Source organism: Scatophagus argus, chromosome 9 (genome assembly GCF_020382885.2).
Source record: "Scatophagus argus isolate fScaArg1 chromosome 9, fScaArg1.pri, whole genome shotgun sequence".
Classification (NCBI taxonomy): domain Eukaryota; kingdom Metazoa; phylum Chordata; class Actinopteri; family Scatophagidae; genus Scatophagus; species Scatophagus argus.
In genome coordinates this window covers 20221439-20242103 of record NC_058501.1, presented here as the reverse complement: position 1 = coordinate 20242103, position 20665 = coordinate 20221439, and the positions used below count along the sequence as shown (strand labels likewise).

Sequence of the window (20665 nt, the reverse complement as noted above, 5' to 3'; positions counted from 1 at the left end):
TTGAGTGTGAAATTGCCGGCAAGCAAGCAGCAGCACCTTTTAATACAGAGACAAGTGGTCTCTAAATGGGCTGTCTACAGATTGATTTGAAAAAGTAAAACTAGTTCATATCTTTTCCTTAATTAAAATCTTTTTTTTTTAAATTATCCTGCAGTTTCATTTGACCAGAAATGCCGGAAGCTACAATTATTTCTTTAGCACCTGTTAGAAACATGATAGATGTGTACTATCCTCCAGACCAGTCATTGAAAAAAACCATGAACTACACGTACTGAAGACCACTTGCATATAAACAGAAACTGTAGATGAACACACACATCGATAGCATAGACAGCTTCCTAAATTCAGGTTCTTCCTATACCTTTGAAAGCCCTGCAGGGCTGCACAAATGATGCGAAGCAGCTGCTCTTTTTAGGTGGCTGATTTAATTTCTCCAGCTGACAGTTGCTCTTTGTCAACAGGTTATTATAGCTCTCCTAAATTGGTCGGGCTGCACGATTTTCTGAGCGTAACTAGTGAGCTAGAAAGCTCCTTTCAGATGAGATAAAGTCCGGTGGACAGGATGGGAAAGCACTGCCTCTTTTCATCTATGGAAGAAATTAGAGATTAAAGGTGGGGTGAGACGAATGAGTGATTCTGGAGAAAGCTGATTGCTGAGAATCATTCCAGGGTCGCTGGTGTTGGACGACCTGGGAAGAAGACTCAACAATCAACTATCTTTCACCAGATTCAGATTCATCCCCTCCTTTAAGCTTGCAAAGTGGATTTCCATCAAAGTTATGCCTGAAACATCAGATTTGAAAATAAAAGCCTTCTTCACCCTGCTGACTCTACCTGCCAAAGGTTTTATTAATTAGCGTCAGTATTCTAGTCTTTTTTTTTCCAATATACTTGTTTACTGTCTGGATTTAATTTGGATGACCTTAGGATGAAATGGTGCTGGAGTCCTGTGGCTGAATGTCTTCATCAACCACTTCATCAAAACCCCTTAGCTTTAGCTGTCACCTCCAATCAGGTTTTGTGGGTTGACAGAGCATCAGATGTATGATTCCCCCTTCTCCTATTGGGCTGCTTGTCTGTTGATCAATGCAAGAGAGGCTTTTGGGAAAGGGAGGAGACGAGGGGTTTGATAACACTGACACTGTGTGCGGTGTGTAATCTCATCTCAGAGACTGTCATATCAGACAGGGCTGCTGCACTGACACGCTACGCTCTCCCAGAGTGGCAAATTAGATTGCTGCAATTAGATTGACGTGTGTACTGCTCAAAGTCTCTCTAATCATGTCTGGACAGTGTGCGTTTTTCTATTTGTTTGATTAGATTAATGTGTTCGAAGGTGTGTTGATTGCCTCTGTAGTCTTTGACACTGTGATAGGTTATTGATAGCCCTTGCAAAAGCCTGTCATTCTACACTGAAATGCGCTGTTTGTATGTCAGTACAAGAAAAGAAAAGACGTTATTTGATTACATAGTGAAGTAGTTTTGAGTTCATTGGAGTTGTCTTCGTTGATAAACAACCACTAATGCAATGAAAATCTGCCTGACGTGGTTGAAATGGTTGTGCTGTTTTATTAAAAATAAAATTTTAAAATTACACTGTACTTTTGTTAGAAGGTGGCAGTGTAGGCTGCTAAACATACGGTTGCAACAGAATAGCAGAAAAAACAAACCTTATTTGTCTGCCAGTAAACCTCGGAAGACGACAGAGAAGCAGTCGCTTCGTCTCTTTGAGTTGAGACAGTTTGTTTGTTTTTTCAAATTTTGCATTTATTGCTTACATCAACCTTTCCTAATGTTTCCTTTAAAATGTACACAAAAATATGTTGATGCAGATGTGGCTATGAGGGATTGGTTCATTGTCATCAGCTGGCATGTGCAACATAAAGAGTCTAAACCTTAATATGCTCTTGGATTCTTGCTGTCCAAAGCTGAAGCCTCGGGCTCAGTCTCCACCTCCTCCTCCTCCTCCTCCTCCTCTGCAGACCTCATAATGGAACAAATTTATTTTGACTCCAGCTCTAATGTGCCTTGATCTATCAATCCTCTGTCCCGTCCTCTGTCTTGCCAAGCAAGTGCTATCTCACTGGAAGGCACAAAGCCCCATTAGATAGATGCAAGTCTTTTTGCAGGCAGTTTGACTGTGTGATTAGCATAATGGTGAAAATGGAGAGATGGAGATGGTGTGTGTGTGTGTGTGTGTGTGTGTGTGTGTGTGGGATGGGGGCAGACAGTGGGGGATAGATGAGATGGGTTGCAGTCAGGACGGGTTGCCTCTAATTTTATCAATGTGGTCCTTTACTGAGGGGCTAGAGAGTGTAGTCGTGGGATTTATATGCACAACACTGGTAACCATGGCAGCAAGGCAGTCGTACAGATGTATCCACAGAAAGAGTCCACTTAATTTCTCTGACACTGACTATACCAACTGGTGACTTTTTTTTTTTTTTTTTTAACCAAATTCAGCTGTAAAATTGCTAATATTTAATGTCAGTCTTGACTTCTGCATCAGGCACTGTAGATACATAGATTAAAACGTACAAAAAATATAAAACTGAGTTTTTCAGTTATACTTCTGAATTCAAATCACATGACTGAAAGCTCAACAGAAGGTACTCAGTGGTGAGATTAGAGGTGTGGTGAGGTGGATTTATTGCGTGGCATCCAGACTCCTCTCACTCCCTCTGTTTAACAGCATTACATTCCCATTCTGGAGGCAATGAGCAACTGTGTTTCTGTAATTCTGGATTTGCATTCATGCTCTTATTGATTCAATGTATGGGAACATTTAGTTTAACACTCACTGACACATCTACATGCAGTCTGAGTTTTAGCAGGTTACACATCAGTATTCTAGCAGCCAGTACCTTGGATATTTTTTGTCACTTCACCAAGACATGGGCTGTTTTCTGTCCCTTCTTATCCTCCCCTTGCTCTTGTCTAGACAGGGGTCCTACATCAATGTCTCACACACAACACAACTATGCACATTCCTTGAAGCGAGGTCAGCTTTCCTTAGCTTTATGATTTAAACAGTCCGTCTCAGTAAACAGACCTCTCCAAACGGCTCTGTCCCTGTGGCTGTCACCTGCTTGTCCTGGCTGTCTTTAGACATAGGCCTCTTACTCTGCAGGATTCCTTGGGACTAGATCTTCTCAAAGGTTGATTAGAGAATGTGAAATGCGTTGCAGGCACAATTTGTCCTGTGTAAAGTGAACAAATTGTGCAGTCTTGAGTGAAAGCGAGGACTCAATTGAACATGTCTAATGAGCCCCATGTATGCACCCTCGCTCTGTGAAGTAACTGGCAGAACCGTCTTTCCATTGATAATCAGTGGGATTAGTTTCCCCCTCTTACATCTTGTAGCAGGGGTAGGATAGGATCTGAAAGTAAGTATCTTATATTTACAGCTACAAAAGAAGGTCTGACTGCAACTTCCCTCCAATAGTGGCACTGTCAGTTTCTGCTGGCTTATTTTTGGATGGTTGCCCAAGCTGCTTGGGCCTAGCAGTCAGAAATACTTTGAGATGTGTTAAGATGCCTACAAACTCAAGCAGCTGAAAATGCGTTTAGGCAAATATGGGTTGAAGCCAGAGTAAACAAATCATCACTACTACTGGCATCTCACTTATAAATTTGCATAATAAAACTGTATGTAATGCATGAAAAGGACTCTTCCATGCAACAGTTTTTGTCAGTTATGTCAAGGAGAACCTGTTACCTGTTAGAAACATAGTCATCGGAGTGACATTAAAGTAAGAGTTTTCAGTCAAATTTAGACCAATTTTTTAAAAAAACTTTCTTAACATCTTTTCATCTTGGTGCAGTTATCAGCTGCACCAACAATAAACTTTAGAAATCTACGACTCTACAGACCAAAAACTGAAAAGCCACGTAATTTATGTCCATTAAGTCCTCACATTTGAATTTCTAGCAGCATGATAACAACATACCATGAAAAACGTCCCTGCATTGCACCACTAGTATCTTGCTAGCTGGGTTGCCCAGTCTCTGTTGTCAAACTTCCCCCTTGACAATTTCATGTGTTTCACGTTTTGATTAAATGATGTTGTAAAATGACTTCATAAAGGGCATGAAATTAAGGAGTGGAAGTTTTGTGCCTTTTAAGTATAAACTGGCAAGTAATCCTGTATGAGGTTAAACAGCACTTTCAGTGTGTGGAGGGAACAGCCAGCGTCATGGTTACCAGAAACCAACATTTAAATATGCATCAGCTGTAGTCCATCCAGTTGATCCTCCCTTCTCACCTGTTATTGATATTCCTTCAATTATGTGACATCTGGTCCCCAAGGAGACTCCCCGTTATACATTCAAGCCTTTTCAGAAAGTCCAACTTGATTGATTGACATGACATTTCTCACCATTAGTTTCTCGCAACCTTTTTCATGTTCTCCCTGCTAACTCTACTTAATCCCACTCACCCCATTGCTCCAATGGCGCTCTCCATCAAAAGTCCGCTCACCTACAGAGTCATCTCCATAGTGCACTTAATCTGCAGCGCTGACCATGTGCCTCGAATAGCAAACAGTCAGATATCGTTAACATCACACAACACACTGGCTCGCTAACCCTTTCTCTCAGGTAACGTTAGCGCTAACAAGATGCTCATTGCCCTGGCAATTGATAATTAGATACTAGAAACCACTGGTAACAGTGCAGTGTAATTATTGTGAATGCAGGGTCTGCATCAATTAAATTCACTTTGATGACATTACCCAGGTGACTTATTGACCACATCTTTAATATTTCATTCCTTCAGCTATTTGTGCCATGAATCACAAGCTAAAAAGAGAAATGTATCTCTCTGAATTAATGTTTTCCCATGGGTGTATTAAAACACTCCATCTCTTAAATCTGATTCTTCTTATGTGGTTAAGCATATTGCACTTCTAATGTACTTAGTCTGTGGAATTTACAATGAACGTCAGATGGCATTTCAGGACTATCAGCATGTATTTCGCGTACAGTTTGCTGGTGAAATGAAATTATAGCAGAAATGTTGCCTCTGAACTATCCCCTGAAGGATTAAATAAATGAGTAGTTTATCCTGATATGTATATTCACATATATCAAAACTCTCTCTCTCTCTCTGTGTGTGTGTGTGTGTGTGTGTGTGTGTGTGTGTACGTTTGTAGAAAAAGAGGGGAAGAGAGAGCGAGCCCAGTAATATCACAGCACACAAACAAGCTCCAGTGAGCGATTGATCATGTGGATTCGCTGGCTGTCTAATGTAACCCCCTGACCGACACTGACTGGCCTGTGACAGCCATGATAAATGAACATCCACCGGCCAATGTCTCACTAATGGTTTTCCTTGTTCTCTGTGTTCCTGCACACAAACACACACACATGCACGCGTCACTCATTCTTGTGCACACTTCTCACTCGCACGTGTTTTATGGTGTTTAATTAGTCTCAAAACTCACACACATAGAAACCAGGGTTATGCATGTTGTACAAGCACACACTTTTGTGTTCTGTGTGCGCAAATGTCGTCCCGTGCACGTTGGGCTGTGACGAGCATGAGCTCGACACTCGCTGCCTGCCCGCAACTGCTGAACTCTTGCTTGTTCCTCAAGTTGATTTTTGAGACTTTGGACAGTGGCTGATGTCTGCAGCTTCCCATTAAGTCAATCTACATACATGTTATGTGGCCACACCATAAACTAAATAATAAAGCTCTTAAAACTAGATCTATATATAGTGATGGCATGGCCACAAAGTCATCTGCCTTAGTTTATATCGTTAGGTAGTGATGTGAATTCCAAATATCAAAGTAATGAAATTTCAAAAACCATTTAACATGCAGTGAACCTGGGGATCCCCCAGGGTGTGTTGGTAATCCAAACTTATTCAGTGGATGGTTTGTCATTTTCTTCTACTTATCCGGGGTCAGGCCCTAGTGGCAGCTGCTTCAGCAGGGTATTTCAGACATCCCTCTCTGCATTTTCCAGCTCCTCTTGGCAAACCCAAGACCTTTCCAGGCTAGATGGGATATGTGATCCCTCCAGCAAGATCTGGGTCTACCCCGGGGTCTCCTCCCCATTGGACATGCCCTGAAAACCTCTACAGGGAGGCATCCTGGAGGTATCCTAATCAGATGCCCTCCTCAGCAGCCTCCATTCAACGTAAAGGAGCAGTGGCTGTGCACTGAGCTCCTCAGCCAATCTTTAAGGCTCAGCCCAGCCAGCCTACGGACGACACCCATTTCAGCCACTTGTATCCGCGGTCTCACTCTTTTGGCCATTACGATTATCTGATGTTTCCTCTGCATCCACATAGAGTATTTGCTGTTTATTTATTTTTTTAGCTATGCTAGAATTATATATTAAGCTAAATGCATCATGGAAAATGCATATGAATACCAACTGAGAAAGACCCTGAAGCAGTGTGTGCATGTTTTCCAGTCTTTATAAATACCCGGCAGAACACAACTATTGCCCCTGCCTTCAGAGGATCCCTCAGGGCTCCTTCCATTTGGAGCAGCAGGCTGCAGAAATAAATAGGGTCTTAGACCATAGAAGCTGAAGGAGTACACCATGATGGATTGATCTGTTCCATCAATCCTCACAGTCAATCAATCATCTTAGCTTTGGTGCTGTTTTCAATAGGAATTTTCCACACTCAGCTGCTTTGCCTGCAGCCACAGAGAGCTACCTCTGGGGTTGGATAACCACATTGCTTTAGATATCCGACTACACCCCTCCTCTCAGTTGTCACCATCAGTATTTCTTATCAAATAGGGAGAGAGATAAGGCTACTCACTAAGCAAACTGAAAAAGCTCCTTTCCCACAACAATAGAGTCAAAGTTTGAGTTTCATTTGAAACTATATCGGATTTTCTTCCTCTGTCACGTTATCAGAACCAGGAAGTCTTTCTGATACACAGTATGCACTCAGACATGGCTAACAGTCTCAGCAGATGGACTTCTAGAGTTATGTGGACTATGTGTGTCTTGCTTCAGGAAAGCACTGCCCTCTCGCTGACAATACGAGGTAAACTGCCAGCAGGCAAATCATGGCAGATAAGCTTTCAGATGGTGAGGATGAGTGGTAGATTCTAAGTGAATATTCAGAGCTACAGCACAAGAACTTCATCAGGACCGCAAGCTTGGTATGGTGTATTGTACCAACAGACGATAAAGCTAAGGAGAAGAAATAACTTTCTATCAATTTAATGTGGCTTTCCAAGTGATTTGAAATGCATAAAAAAAGTGTTTCTCTGCTTCTGATGCTATTTTTAATACGACTGGATTTATGACCCAAGCATATGGCACTCATCAATCAGTCAAAGCAAGTCATTGATCCCAGTACCACATGCACTTTGGCATCCTGTCTGACCTTACTAGAAAATCCAAGATGCTATGGAGATGAGGTGAAAGGTCAGTGGGACTGCGAGTTGTGCTCTGATAGCAGATAGTGAAAGGCAGCGGGCACTGAATGCAGAAATGACTTAAACGAACTCACTGACAGCAAATGAGGTTTATGCTTGCACAGAGATGTTTATATAAGAGTCATTAAAGTCATTAAAAAGATAGCATTTTAGTAATAAACAGTTAAGAAATAAATTGAAGAGACAGAAAAGTATTCAGCAAGAGTATTTTCCCTATCTGTTCAATGGTTTCATGGTCTGAGAACAGCAGCAATATATATCTAATCAACAACTGAATAACTCATCAATTAAGGCCTTTTTTAAGCAAAAAATGCTTCAACGTTAGCTTTTACCAGCTCGTTAAAAAGATTTGATGCCTTTTTTTCAGTTTTTTGCTGTTTTGAATTGGACGTTGAGCTTTGGGCTTTGAAGTTTGAGATGTTTCACTGTTTTTTTCAGATTGTATAGACTTAAGCAATTGACGATTAAACTAAAAAATGAAAGTTTAAGCCCTACATATTTTTGCCAACAAAAAAGGAGCCTCCAGAACATGTGGCAAGAGAGACTTTTTGTTGCTTTTTCACCCAAAGGTACGGTTACCATTTGCATATTTGGTGAGCTTTACAATAGCAGATGATAAAAACCGAAGACTTTGATGTGCCAGGTTGCTGTGTGGTTGCATCAGATCAATCCAGTCATCTACTGTAAGCTAGGTTGTTCACAGGGTTGAACATAAAGATTTTTCATCACTTCTCTCATTTAACCAGGTCTGTTTCCACAGTGTTGCATTTTTTTCCTAATAATCTACAATGTGAGCCCCCAAGCAGTCTGATTCACAGCCTTTTTACTCAGTTTCTCCTTATTAAACTTCCAAATCAAAAATTGCCCTTCAACCCTTTTACAGTTATTCATTAAGGATAATGTTTATTTTTGTGTCTTGCCAAGCTGTCTCTGTGAGGTTCAGCTGCATTTGCATAATATTTGGTCATACGAGAAAGAAAATAGGCTATGGATTTTCTCACAAGGCCACCAGGATTGAATAAACAACCCCTAGCATTTCTCATTTAGTTTGTGAAAAGAAATGAATTGTTTCAAATGAGGTTCATGAAGACAGACGCAGAATAAGTGCGCGCACAGAGACTGATTTGACTCCGTGAGTTAACGAATCTAACATGTAGACAGAGTGTAATCCAGGAGCAGCTGCTAAATGTTTGCTATAATCAAATGTATCGGCTCCCCTCCGGTGGTTGATTCCTAAATCACTTGACTTTAATCTTACAGTACCGTAACTGGTGCTTTGTAGCCGATGCTTTTAATCTCGCGTAGAAGACACTTTTTATCTGGACAACACAAAGCTGTTTTAGTGTTATCATTAAATATCACTGCAGCAATTACTGAAGCTCAGCAAGTTAGGCGCTTTAATGTTTTACTTTTCCTCACAGATGCTGTCACATTAAAGGTTTGGGGTTAAATCTGAGTTCTTATTTACCTTTGAATAACTCGATTTATATAACAGTCAAGTACTAAATGAATTGTCATCTATTCATGATTCTCAGTCTTTGTAAAAATTCTTCTCAATTTGACATGTTTGATGTGAACGCAAATGTGGTCTTAGCAGTATGGAAGTTTTCTACAAAGGAGAAACCATCTTTGTGGGTTCATCCACTACCTCAGGGATTAGTGGTTGAAACAACTGAAGGGTATCTTTGCACTTTTAAATCGAAACAGTAACACACTACATGCTGTTAGAACTTAATTAGTTTGCAGCGTCCACAGAACAACTAAATGTTATGATCAAGTTGTGAAGGACTATAAAAGTAGGAGGTGATGTATATCATATATCTTATCTTAACTTATCTTATCTTATCTTATGCTGATGTGTTTATCTGATTGTTATCTTGTCAATTACTGTTCTACTCAAAAGTTTAACTTTTTAACTTTTTTCACCTGCCACACATGCCCCAGTAACACTTTATTTTAAATTACTCCTCATAAGTAGGTTGTGAGTGGTTTATAACACACTTTTTAGAAGCAAAAATAAGAGTTTCACGTTTAATATTACATGTGAACACACATTTCGCAAGTCACGCAGTAACGACATGTGTGGCTTCTGGACATTTTAGGTGTTAAAACATGAATGTCACCTGTGCTTTTTAAATAGTTATAATCACATACAATGATATTCCACCAAGCAATGGTTAATGCATATTTGAACAAATCATTAGATATCATTGTTTACAGATTATATTAACTTTATAACTTTGTGAAGTGTGTGTTTTCTGCGAGGGGTTGTTGAATGTTGACAGGTTCATTAACATTTTAAATGTCCATATATTTGCTTACAATTACGTTTTAGTGTCTTATAAACCATCTGTTAGGGGTTGTGAATGTGAATTTATAGAGTTTTATGTCCTCTGAGCGACACATCTCTGTTTGAACAGGCTGTAACTCAGTTCTCTTATGCACTTTGCAGGTGGCCTGAGAGGAGCCTCCATCATTGACTCACTAGACACGCTATATATTATGGGATTGATGGACGACTATAACGATGCCAAGGAGTGGGTGAAGACCAGCCTGGACATAAACTCGGTGAGAAACTCATTCTGTTTCTCATTCTAGCTGGACAATTTTTTATTTTATCATTTACTTCTTATGCTCGAACTACTTTAAAGTCTCAGTTCAACTCATGGGCAACCACTACATCAACATAATGAAGTTTTCGGCGGTGGCCTTCCGTGCTGGATCGATTTTAAGCAGCGCTATAGTGCTTAAACACCAACATTGTGTCCAGGGAGTTTGACAGTTTTCCAAAGCTCGGGACATTCTAGCAGGAATCAAAAGCTTCCTGTGTGGCCACTGGCCACGCCGTGTTACCGAGGGATAGGATTCTCTGCTTCTTTGTGGGGCAGAAAATGTGCTAAATTAAAGAAAGAGTGGAGTGGAGGGGAGAGGTCGAGGGGACGTTTTTAGGCAGGAAAAATTAAGGGAGAGAGCAGGCATTAAAAAAAGCCCACGGCCTTTTCACTAATGCCATCTGGAACAACTGAGGGTTGCCAGTTCTGATATCATGTCAGGACTTCTCTGCAAATGGTGAAGTGTGAGCCATTTTGCCAGTGGTTTTGTAAATGAGAGAAATGGATGAGAAGGGTTGTTTCTGGGCCACCTTGTTTTCCATCAGTTGTGATAAAATGCGGTGCATGTAATGTAGTGAAATTACACAAAGATTTTAAGCACGACTGTGTCATTATGACTGTCAGCGTCAAACTGTAGACGCGAGGCAATAATTACATCAATTCCCTGCCTGTAATGACAGGGTGTCAGATGTCTCAACTTTGAAAAGATTTGTTTGCTGACAAAAATTTGTGTCAATTAAAAACACTTGTTTATTTCAAGTCTTTTGCTAAGAAAACAAATACTCGCTGCATTTAACAAGTGTGGCATCGTGCACTCGACGCACCTGGTACCTTTGAACAAGACACCCTTGCGTGGAGATAGACGTTACCAAGCTAACATATTTATTCCACTGGAGAGCAGCCCCAGTTCATAATCAAGGCCAAAACACACCAAGAAGTGTTTATGATGTGCTTTTATCTCATGGAGTCCTGAAACATCTTGATCACTGCCATTTTTGAGGCCATAAACAATCCTTGGTGAGCAGTAATTTCACCCACACATCAAAGGAAACCTAAGCTACTGTGTTTCTCAGTCATGGCCCAAAATGCATGAAACAACAGATACATATAGACAGTGAAAGGCAAAGATGCAGAGAGAGATGACACTCACACACACACAGACAGCTTCCCTCCAGCCCAGTCTATCCGGCTGGATGCAGATGAATATTAACTTTGAAGGAGGAGTAGCTGCTGGCTGTGGCAGCCCTCACAGTCTGAGTGGAGACGGCCACTAATGGCAGCCGCTGACAAACAGCCACACTGTCAGCGATCATAAAGACAACAAACACAGATTTACACTTCGCGCTGCAGTTTGTCACGGGTGTGATCCGCCGCAGTCCGTCAGCCTCACTCCTTCATGCCTTCATCTGTGGTTTCCCGCAGTCACATCCACCAGACTCCGTCTCCTCTGGGACAATTAGACATAACTTATTAGTGACAATTCAGGGTCATTTTCAAAGTATTTTAAGGGCAGATAGCTTACATGTTCTGGTAGCGGGGCTCTTTTTTGATTAGATGTCAGATTGTTTTTAAATCTAGGGGCCACATCTTGGTCATTGCGGTTAAATCGGAGCTTCTGTCATCGACTCTGAACTTGCCAGTTATAATAATTCAAGCGTACTTATTCATGCACATTTCCATAATATGGCAGTTTTTTGCTAGCATGGTAAACAGGGATCGTGATTGATCTGTGTAAAATGGGTAGAGATGGAGGGGGGGGGCGGTGATGGCTTTGTTAACACAGAAGCACACTGTGCGCGCATACACACACACACACACGCACACACACACATACATACACACACATACACACATATCTACTGTATACAGAGGAACTGTGTTTTCAGTTATCAAATAACTGCAACACCTTAGAGATTCTGCAGTGCACTCGGCAAACATTTGTGTCACAGAATATCATAATTTTGGTACTGAAGTACCTTGTGCAGTTTGTACATCAACACGCCTGCCTCAGAAGAAAATAGCTCACTATCTCAATATACACATTGTCTGATGCACGTGGGAATGGTTCACTTAGCTTGTCAAGAGCCTAAAGAAATTTTCTGATGTCCTAATTTTATCAAAATACCACTTAAAGAAATGCATGCAGTGAAAGAGCAGCTACTGGGAAAATGTAGCTATTAAAGTCAGTGGTTTTTACCGCAAAAATTTTTCTTCTCTCTAGGAGGGGGATCAGTTTTACATCGTTACTGTGCATTTTATATATGTATTTTAAATTTGACATCATAATTTGATGATTAAAATGTGTAAGGGATGCCAACAAACATCCCTTGTTTTTCTTCTGGGGATTTTGTTGTTATGAATGTTTTTAGGAGATATTGTATAATCTGTAAATGTTTTTATGAAGAGAAATATGAATTGGTTAGAAACTCTTCAAAGAGTATCTTGGGTTGTCATTTATGATCTTGCACAGTGTTTGCATCACAGATCTTGTCTCAGGATGGGACGGCTGGGTTATCCAGCCTTCTGCCTCACAGTGTTGTGTTGTTTGTGTGTGTTATGGGTACATTAAAGAGGAAGAGATGCATGCACACATGGATTTTCATGCAGACATTATTTTTAATTACATTAAAGTGTCACCAGATGCAGTTGCACTGCACAGCAGCTTGTAAAATTCACCTGCTCAGGCCTGTCTGTCATCCAGAACTTGACATAATGACAGCCGGTCTGTAACTTGTTACCAGTGAGACAAGAACAGCATTGCAGTGGTACAGATGCGACACTTTTTGCGCAGGTTTCAGTCCGTTTCCTCCTACCAGGAAGCTCAGCTGCTGTTCATTGCAATCATTTTTCAGATTTTTTTTTTATTTTTTCTCTCTGCAGGAATGAAACCAAACACAATTGCTGAATTCTCGACTTTTATTTTGAATTGAACTAATTGTTTTACCAAAGGCAGGCACAACAGATTTTGAAACTCTGTGCCAGATACACAAATTACATTCTCTGAAATGCATCTTGAACATATGACTTTAAAACAAACAGTCTCCTGATGCAGAGCTGCTCAACAGACAGACTGTCCAATTCTGGTGGCAGAGCCAATTATCAAGACAAAAGCAGCTCCACAATGTTTCCATCACTGCTAGCTTTTGCCATATTGTCCCACAAGCTGTTGTTGCATAAAGCCTGAATAAGTAGTTGGCATTGTTTCTGCCAGTTAGTATTTTGGGGGTCCTCGAGTCTGACAAGGACTTAGCTAAAATGTCTCTCTAGTATTTCTACTTAGGTGTTATAAAGTTTCATATATTCCTCTGTTATGTGAAGCTTCTATTGCAGTCTTGGCAGTACTGAATGTCTTTTGAGTTGTGGTCAGGAACTTGTCCTCTGGCAGTTCATTAGACCTTTTCTCATTTAAGAAAGACTAATAGAGAGTGATTAATGATGACTTTAAGACTGAATTATGTTCCTTCATGTCGCCTCCCAAATTTTATTACTCCTCCAGGCCTCCCACCTTCTCCTCTTCTGAACTTGAGGCCACTGTTATTTCAACTATCTCCATATAAGTTACTGTGTAGTTCAGCACTTCTCTCCCATCATTGGGAAATTTACTGGATTATATTGTGATAAACCCTTCTGTCTTTTAAGCCTTCCATCTTCTGTCTTTCATTCTCTTGTAGTTTAAAAGCACACTTATGATCAACTTTCCTATCAGGGCCTAAAATGGAAAGTAAGAATTATGGTTGGTGTATTGATGGTGTGTGCTGTCAGGAGGAGGAGTCTTATAGGTTTTAGGGATATTTTGCAGACATCCAACCTCCTGTGTTTATGTTAAAGAGGTTTTGTTGAAGAGAGAAAAATCAATTTCAAGGAATAAGAGGAGTGGAAAACATCCACTCAGGAAGACCAAAAACACTCACGTTATCTGCATCGTTAGACGGACCTTTTGAGATGACTCACTCAGGGGTCCACGAAGGACTTAATGTGGCCACATTTTACATGAATGAGAAAAAACAGGAAATAATATTTAGACCATCGTTTTCATTCCACTACACCATATACCAGTATTATGTGGTGCCACTCTGGTCATTCACTCATGGAAGCAAGACGCAGCTGTAATTTAAGAGCTGACGTTAGTTAATCACCATATGTATAAAAAACATCAATATTTTGTTCTTTTTATCAGCATTAAAAGAATGTCTGGTTTGTTGGAACTACTGAACACACAACATCGACAACTTGTTCTAGTTTTATTCAAATAATGCATTAGTTGATTGACTGGCAGCCATTTTAATGATCATTGAATTGTCTTTTTTTTTTTCAAGCAATGCCAGCAATTTGCTGGCTTCTAACTGGATATCTGGATATGTTATTAAAGTAATTATTTTTGGGTTTAGGGCTGTTGCTTAGACAAACCATCTGTTTGAGTTTTGGATAATTATGATGTACATTTTAGCTTTTACTTTTACTGTTTCTAAATATTTTATTTATTTAACTTTTACATTTTATTTCCCAGATTTTATTTGTTTAATCAAGAGTCTAATCAACAGATTCATCTGTAGTGAATGTTGAAGGTTGTCTCATAAAAAATAATTGTAATAATAATTTATGTGGGAAGTATTTCCATCTTAATGACAGAATTGATGAGCGTGTAGGTTATAGTATGGGTGTACATTTCATTAGACAAAATCCAACCTTGTATTTTATTTTTAGTCGTTCGTCTAGCACGTGATATTGCCCTGGATAAACATTACTAGTATTTCACAGTATCCTGTGCATAATGCTTTGACGCTGGGTGATCTTGTACATAAACTTGCACATTTTTCTCAGTGTAATCTCTTCTATTGTGATGTTACAATCTTTGCTGTTTATAGATGAAAGGGGCCCCCTGTGCGTTTGTTGATGGTTCTCATGAAACCTCTTTGGCATTGCTAGCTACATGCACTGGCAATAAATCCTGAAATACCACAATGAAAGTCTCCTGAGCCAAACCGGGACAACAAAATAACTAGATAATTAGTCCGGTCAGGTTTATAATTCCACATCCCAGGTGAGACTTAAGTGGGTGGTGAAGTCTTAGGGAGAGACACATTTGGTTTTGTGGGCACTTGCTGTCAGTATGTGAGCTTGAAACATGAAGAAAAGCGCTGTTTCAGTAGCTGAATGGAGCATAATATACGTGCATATTCTTGAAAGTGTGGTGCCAGTTAAAGATTATCAGGAGCTCACATCACCTTTCAGCATCCCAGAACAACAACAACAATTCCTCAAATCTCCCTGTACAGCACTTCTGTCTGCTTCAGATGTCTGCATACGGAACAAAGTGTCTGCATTAGCTTGAGGTCTCAATTTCATTACATTGAAATAAACTTTGCTGTGAGATTAAGACTGAAAATAGCTCAAGTGTATTTATGTCAGTGCTGTTATAATCCAGATGTAATTGACTTCTTGGTAGAATGAACACGGATACAGTCCCAGAGGAAAATTTTGCTGCTCACAATAGGGTTTTGTTTGGCATGTCAGAAATAAATCATCATCTTATTTGGAGATTACTGCATTCTGGCCAGTTTCTCTTCAACTCTTCTCTCAGGAAAAAAAACGGCGCAAAACAATAAACAAATCTAAGAAATTATGCCGTCCAATTTGGGAATAACAGTAGAACTTATTGTTATTACTGTGAATCTGCTCATCCTCAAAAGAAAGCTGGGCCCAGAGGATCGGGTACACACACTAGACACTCTTCACAAAGAAGAGTTAAAGTTTGGTTAGACAGTAGACTTGGGAGAGAAACTTTATCAAATTGTCTCACAAATTGCCAGCAGCATCTCACCAACTCCCCAAAACTGAAGCTGAAACATCTCAATCGCCTCCTGGTGGTCGGCCGCAGTAAAGGTCATGAAGTACACATCAGATAAATTTTTCACAAAGATGGTCTGTGTAATTTTAGGGAGTTCTTACCATATTCATCTATGTTCATATGTTTGTTTGTTTCATAAATTAGGTTTTAAATAATTATTTGATGTTATATAAAAAGGATGAAATGTCATGAGTGACAGCTGAGTGCTGCTCCTGATTGGGTCAAAGGGGTTCCAAATAACATCACCAGCACAAAATGTCAGTGCTTGTATCGGGGATGTTTTGGCTCCATTTCTGTTAAGTAGGAGAAAGTGGAGACATGGCATCCATCTTATTTTATGTCACAGTTTCAGAATCACGACACACATGCATAACACTGCTGGAAGAAGAAATAAGAAGATATTGACTTTAGTTTTTGAGTTCAGCTTTGCATATGCCTAAGGCAAAAATAAACTGCATGTGTAGGCTGTTATCCTTAATTACTTTGAGCAACCAAACATGCAGATTTTTTATTAACTTATTTTCATTATGGCAGTTTCAGTTTTTAACTTGGATCCTTTTTAAAATTGTTGAAGCATATGCTCAGTTTTTGGTCACTGCCATCCAATTTAGTATTTCAAAGCTCTCAAATGAGGCTGTTTTTAATCAGTTGTTAATGAGTTGTTTTCTAAATGTATGCACATGTTTGAGGACAAGGTAAAGTGACATCAGTTCATAACAAAGAAGACCAGGAGCAAGGTTGTTGTTTACCTCTGCGGAGCTGTTTTTTGACCCCCAGTGGCCTGCTGTCTGCACTAACCGAGACCCAACTTGCTCCCAGTCATGCAGGCGCCTGAGTAAAAAGGGTGTCATTTACGGTGCCAGGAGATGCTTCAGTGAAGACGTCGTGCCCCTAAGCTGAGGTCAAGCTGAGTTGACGTTCTGTCTCAGGGTGTAGAGGACAAAGGACATTTTGTGTGGGTGGGTCATCATTATGGCTGTTTATCAGCACGTTTTATATAATTCATGAGCTTTGAGCTTGTGAACTCATTTGGAGCAGGCAAATGCTGATAGTGATGAGGATATCATTAGCAAATCAAAAGATTCTCAGTTACTGAACAAGCAAACACCATTTAGATATGTCAGTAAATGACTGGTTGATGTAAAAATGCCCAGAACATTGTTTTTTGACCTTGAGACTGAGATTTTTATGAAAAGCTATTGAATTGCACCACAAACACTGATAAAATATGGTCCATGAAAAGAAGCAGCTTGGTGTGAAGCCTAAAGCTGCTATATCATGATATGGTATTAACAATGGGTAAATGGATAACTTTGTATTGTGGAATTTGTCCTTAATTGAACCTACAGGGACTGTTGACTGACTGCTTGACTCTGTAGCTCCTCTCAGCTGCATTTTAATAACTTTATGTTTCATTTTTTTGCTTTTATGGCCCATAACTTCACACTTCTGGTCTGTTTTTTTAGCTGCATTAGGTAGCTGTCATGTTGTCCATCTTTATTTTACAGTCAGAACATGTTAATGTTGAGTTTAAAACTTGCTGCACTGCCTTATGGTGCTAAGAAAATCAGTGAATACAGGTTTAACAGTTCATACCACATGGTACATCTAATGTATGTACTGAACATCTTCACATTGCATCATTTGTATGTCCCAACACCATTCAGTGTGTGGAGAATAGAGTGTCATCTGTATATGTAGACACTAGCTAATAAATACTGTGCTGAGAATTATTTGATCGACAAAATTAGCATGGTTTTTGATAACTGTCGCTTGTCTATATTTTATATTATTATAATATCTAAATATTTTTTTAAATATAATGTAATATGTTACCATCTACAATAAGCAGTCAGTTTGAGGACCTTGCCTTGGGATTCACGGAATAAGTGACCGACGTTTTTCTGTACTTTTTCTGGATTAAATTATTGATGACTAATAGAATAAAAATCTAGAGATTAAATTATAGCAGAATAGAAGTTGCAGCCCTAATGTGGTTACTTGAAAAGATTTACCAGAGAGACTCCCTTGTTAACAAAATGATCTGGTCAGATTATAGAGCACCAAAGAAACTCAAAGCCTTTATCCTCCACTGAAGTTATATGAAGGCTACTAAAACAAAAAACTGAAACAGAAATGTTTAGAGCTGACACATTAATTAGCTCAGTTAATGACCTCATCTACAAAACAGAGCGTTTAATATATCAACGTGGGACATGGGGCAGCTCAACTCTTTTTTCTTGTCGGTGGTTTGGGAGCGAGCAGCCTCCTGTGCTGCTGAGACAAAGTGAAAGATGTGGCTAAGTCAGCAAGGCCAAATACCGTGGGAGGTATATGATGAGAGACAGAGACAGACAGTTACACACACTCAGGAAGAGGGAAGATGGACTGCGGCGGGTTGAATAATAATGTCAGAGTAAGAGCATAGCAAACTCCCACGAGACTCAAACATCATCACAGAGAGACTTGGTGGGGAAGTTGCTGCATCCCCCAGGAGAGAGCCGAGACCTGTATACAGAACGCTGCTCTCCTGATTTTGCATGTGTGTGTGTTTGTGTATATGGATGCATAGAGAGAGCATCAAAAGACGAAAGCGAGCGCTGAAAATAGAACCATACATATGGACAAATACTCTTGGATGCAGAGGATGTGAGGGGAAAAGATGGTGTAAAGAGTGGTGGGCTGGTTGGTAATTCAGCTATAATTTATCACCTTGGCATATTTCATTAATTATTCACCAGACTGCTGATTTACAATTTAATGCAGTTAGAAGGGATGTTTATGATATGGAGCACATTTTACATTTTCTTTGTCTATGTCTATTTGCTGCTGTTTAAGGAGACGTTTGCTGCTGATTAATTTAGAGGATTTAAAAGATGAGGGTTATCAAAGAAATAAAATGTAAATCATACCTGATGAGATTCGAACCATTAGCCAACAGTTTATCTAAATGCCTCTCTGCTTGGACCATTTAATCTGCGTTTATTGGTCTTGTGGGAATCAGTTTTCAACGAAACATTTACTGCCCAATTTGTAAAGATGCGTCATGGGAATGTAACGAGTGAAGCAAACAAGTAAAAGAAAAAACAACTGGACATATCACAGCTGATAACCATCGCTGTCTAGTTGTTGTTAAATGCTATTAGAAAACTATGGACCAGTTACTTAACATTTCAAATTAGTGCCATGAATAAAGGCTTTAGGAAAAGAGACATGACTCCCTGACCTTTTGATTGTTGCTGAAAAATTAAAAGTAGCTCCCACTGAAAGCAACACAAGTGGTTTAGATGCCTAATGGAATTAAGAAAACCTTTAATAGTTTTATAAAATAAGTTGTGGCTTTGTAGGCCGACCAGTTTAAACTGTGATCAAACAATTAGGTCATGCCTTGTTCTTATTGCTTATTCTTTATAGCTCGGTTGATCGGCTCTGCCGGCTCATCATTTGTGAGGTGTCTCTTTTGCTTTTAAATTGGCATGAAGTACATAGCTGCCTTTCCACCAGAGGAGGATGGCTAGTGTGCTCCAGAGGTTAGTGGTCATTAATGCTAATGTTGGAGAATGCTCTCACAGCTTTGACACTCATCAAGACCATAATTACTGTAGTAATTTAAAAAAGAAAAAGCAGCCAAAGCCTTCTGCCCTGAAAGTAGCTGCTTGTAGACAAGCAGCCTTGGAAAATTCCTTTCAGCAGTGGCAGCAGCTTTGAATGTGCAGCGTGCTAGACTGACAGAGATTAGAGTAGCAGGATCTAATTGGTCCCTTTCCATGTTAATTAGCGACGTTAAGTTAAATCACAGCCAGTAAGTGTGAATCACCAGCTCTGGTAGGAGAGGCAATCATCTGCTTAATTTTTATCTTTGGCTCATCGGGTCATTTTTTTCTGTCACATCAGTCTAATTTGGCTTTGCAGTGTGGGAGCAGCTCGAAAACCTGGATAGCAGCGACACTGAGAGCCATCTGCCCAGTGACAATGATGCCTCTTTATTAGCGGTAAATCATTACATCAGCGTTTGAGCAGGACACACCACTGGGCAACAGTCTTGTCAGCTCCTTGGCACACAGCAGCACTGCGGCCATGCCAGTCAGGCTCATGTCCCAACCAAATCTGGGCTGAGTCCTACGGCAAATCTTTGCCATGTCTGTTGAATACTCATCAACAGAGAAATCGGCATCAAACACTGTCAGCAATATTGCATGATGTTGGTGAGGCAGAACATCTCCAAGGTCCAACAGGAATGTACCCAGTGAGTCATTGTTTATTGATCATTATGTAGATCAATTAAAATGCTATTATTTTCTTATAGTATCGTGCATATTTTTCAGTAACAGCAAAGAAACTGCTTGTTCACTCCTGTAGTTACTCTCATTTGGCCCAGACTAAGAGAAAAATAATCATAATAATCACAAATAATGCATTTGAGTTATGGCCCGGTTTGACTTTTTCCACGCGAACAAAGAGAGTAAACACAGACGCCTGTGAATATTCTCATTCATCCAGGTCATGGTTATCTCAAGGAAATTCAATCGAATGCAACTGGACTTAGTTATTTGTCTTTGAAGACGTTTCACCTCTCATCCAAGAGGCTTCATCAGTTCATGCTCGATTTACATAAATATAAACAGCATTAATAAATTAAATATAAACAGCTCATGGGCTGTCCATGACAGTCCATATAAGGGTGGAATGATTCTGAATCCGAAAAACGGCACCACAAGACACCGCACTCTGCTCTGCACGGTGCATTCGATGATCCAGTGGCTGCTTGTAATTACAAGTGTTGTGTCATATTCC

General features: G+C 39.9%; 1 protein-coding gene across 4 annotated transcripts in view; it reads left to right on the top strand.

The window, feature by feature from the left end:
* LOC124064191 (mannosyl-oligosaccharide 1,2-alpha-mannosidase IC) overlaps nucleotides 1-20665 on the top strand; it is a 165297-nt gene that overhangs the window by 86582 nt on the left and 58050 nt on the right. For all 4 annotated transcript variants that reach the window (XM_046398421.1, XM_046398420.1, XM_046398418.1 and 1 more), the window contains one exon: nucleotides 9864-9979. In XM_046398421.1, the coding sequence (XP_046254377.1) occupies nucleotides 9864-9979 (116 nt within the window). The remainder of the gene's footprint in view (nucleotides 1-9863; nucleotides 9980-20665) is intronic.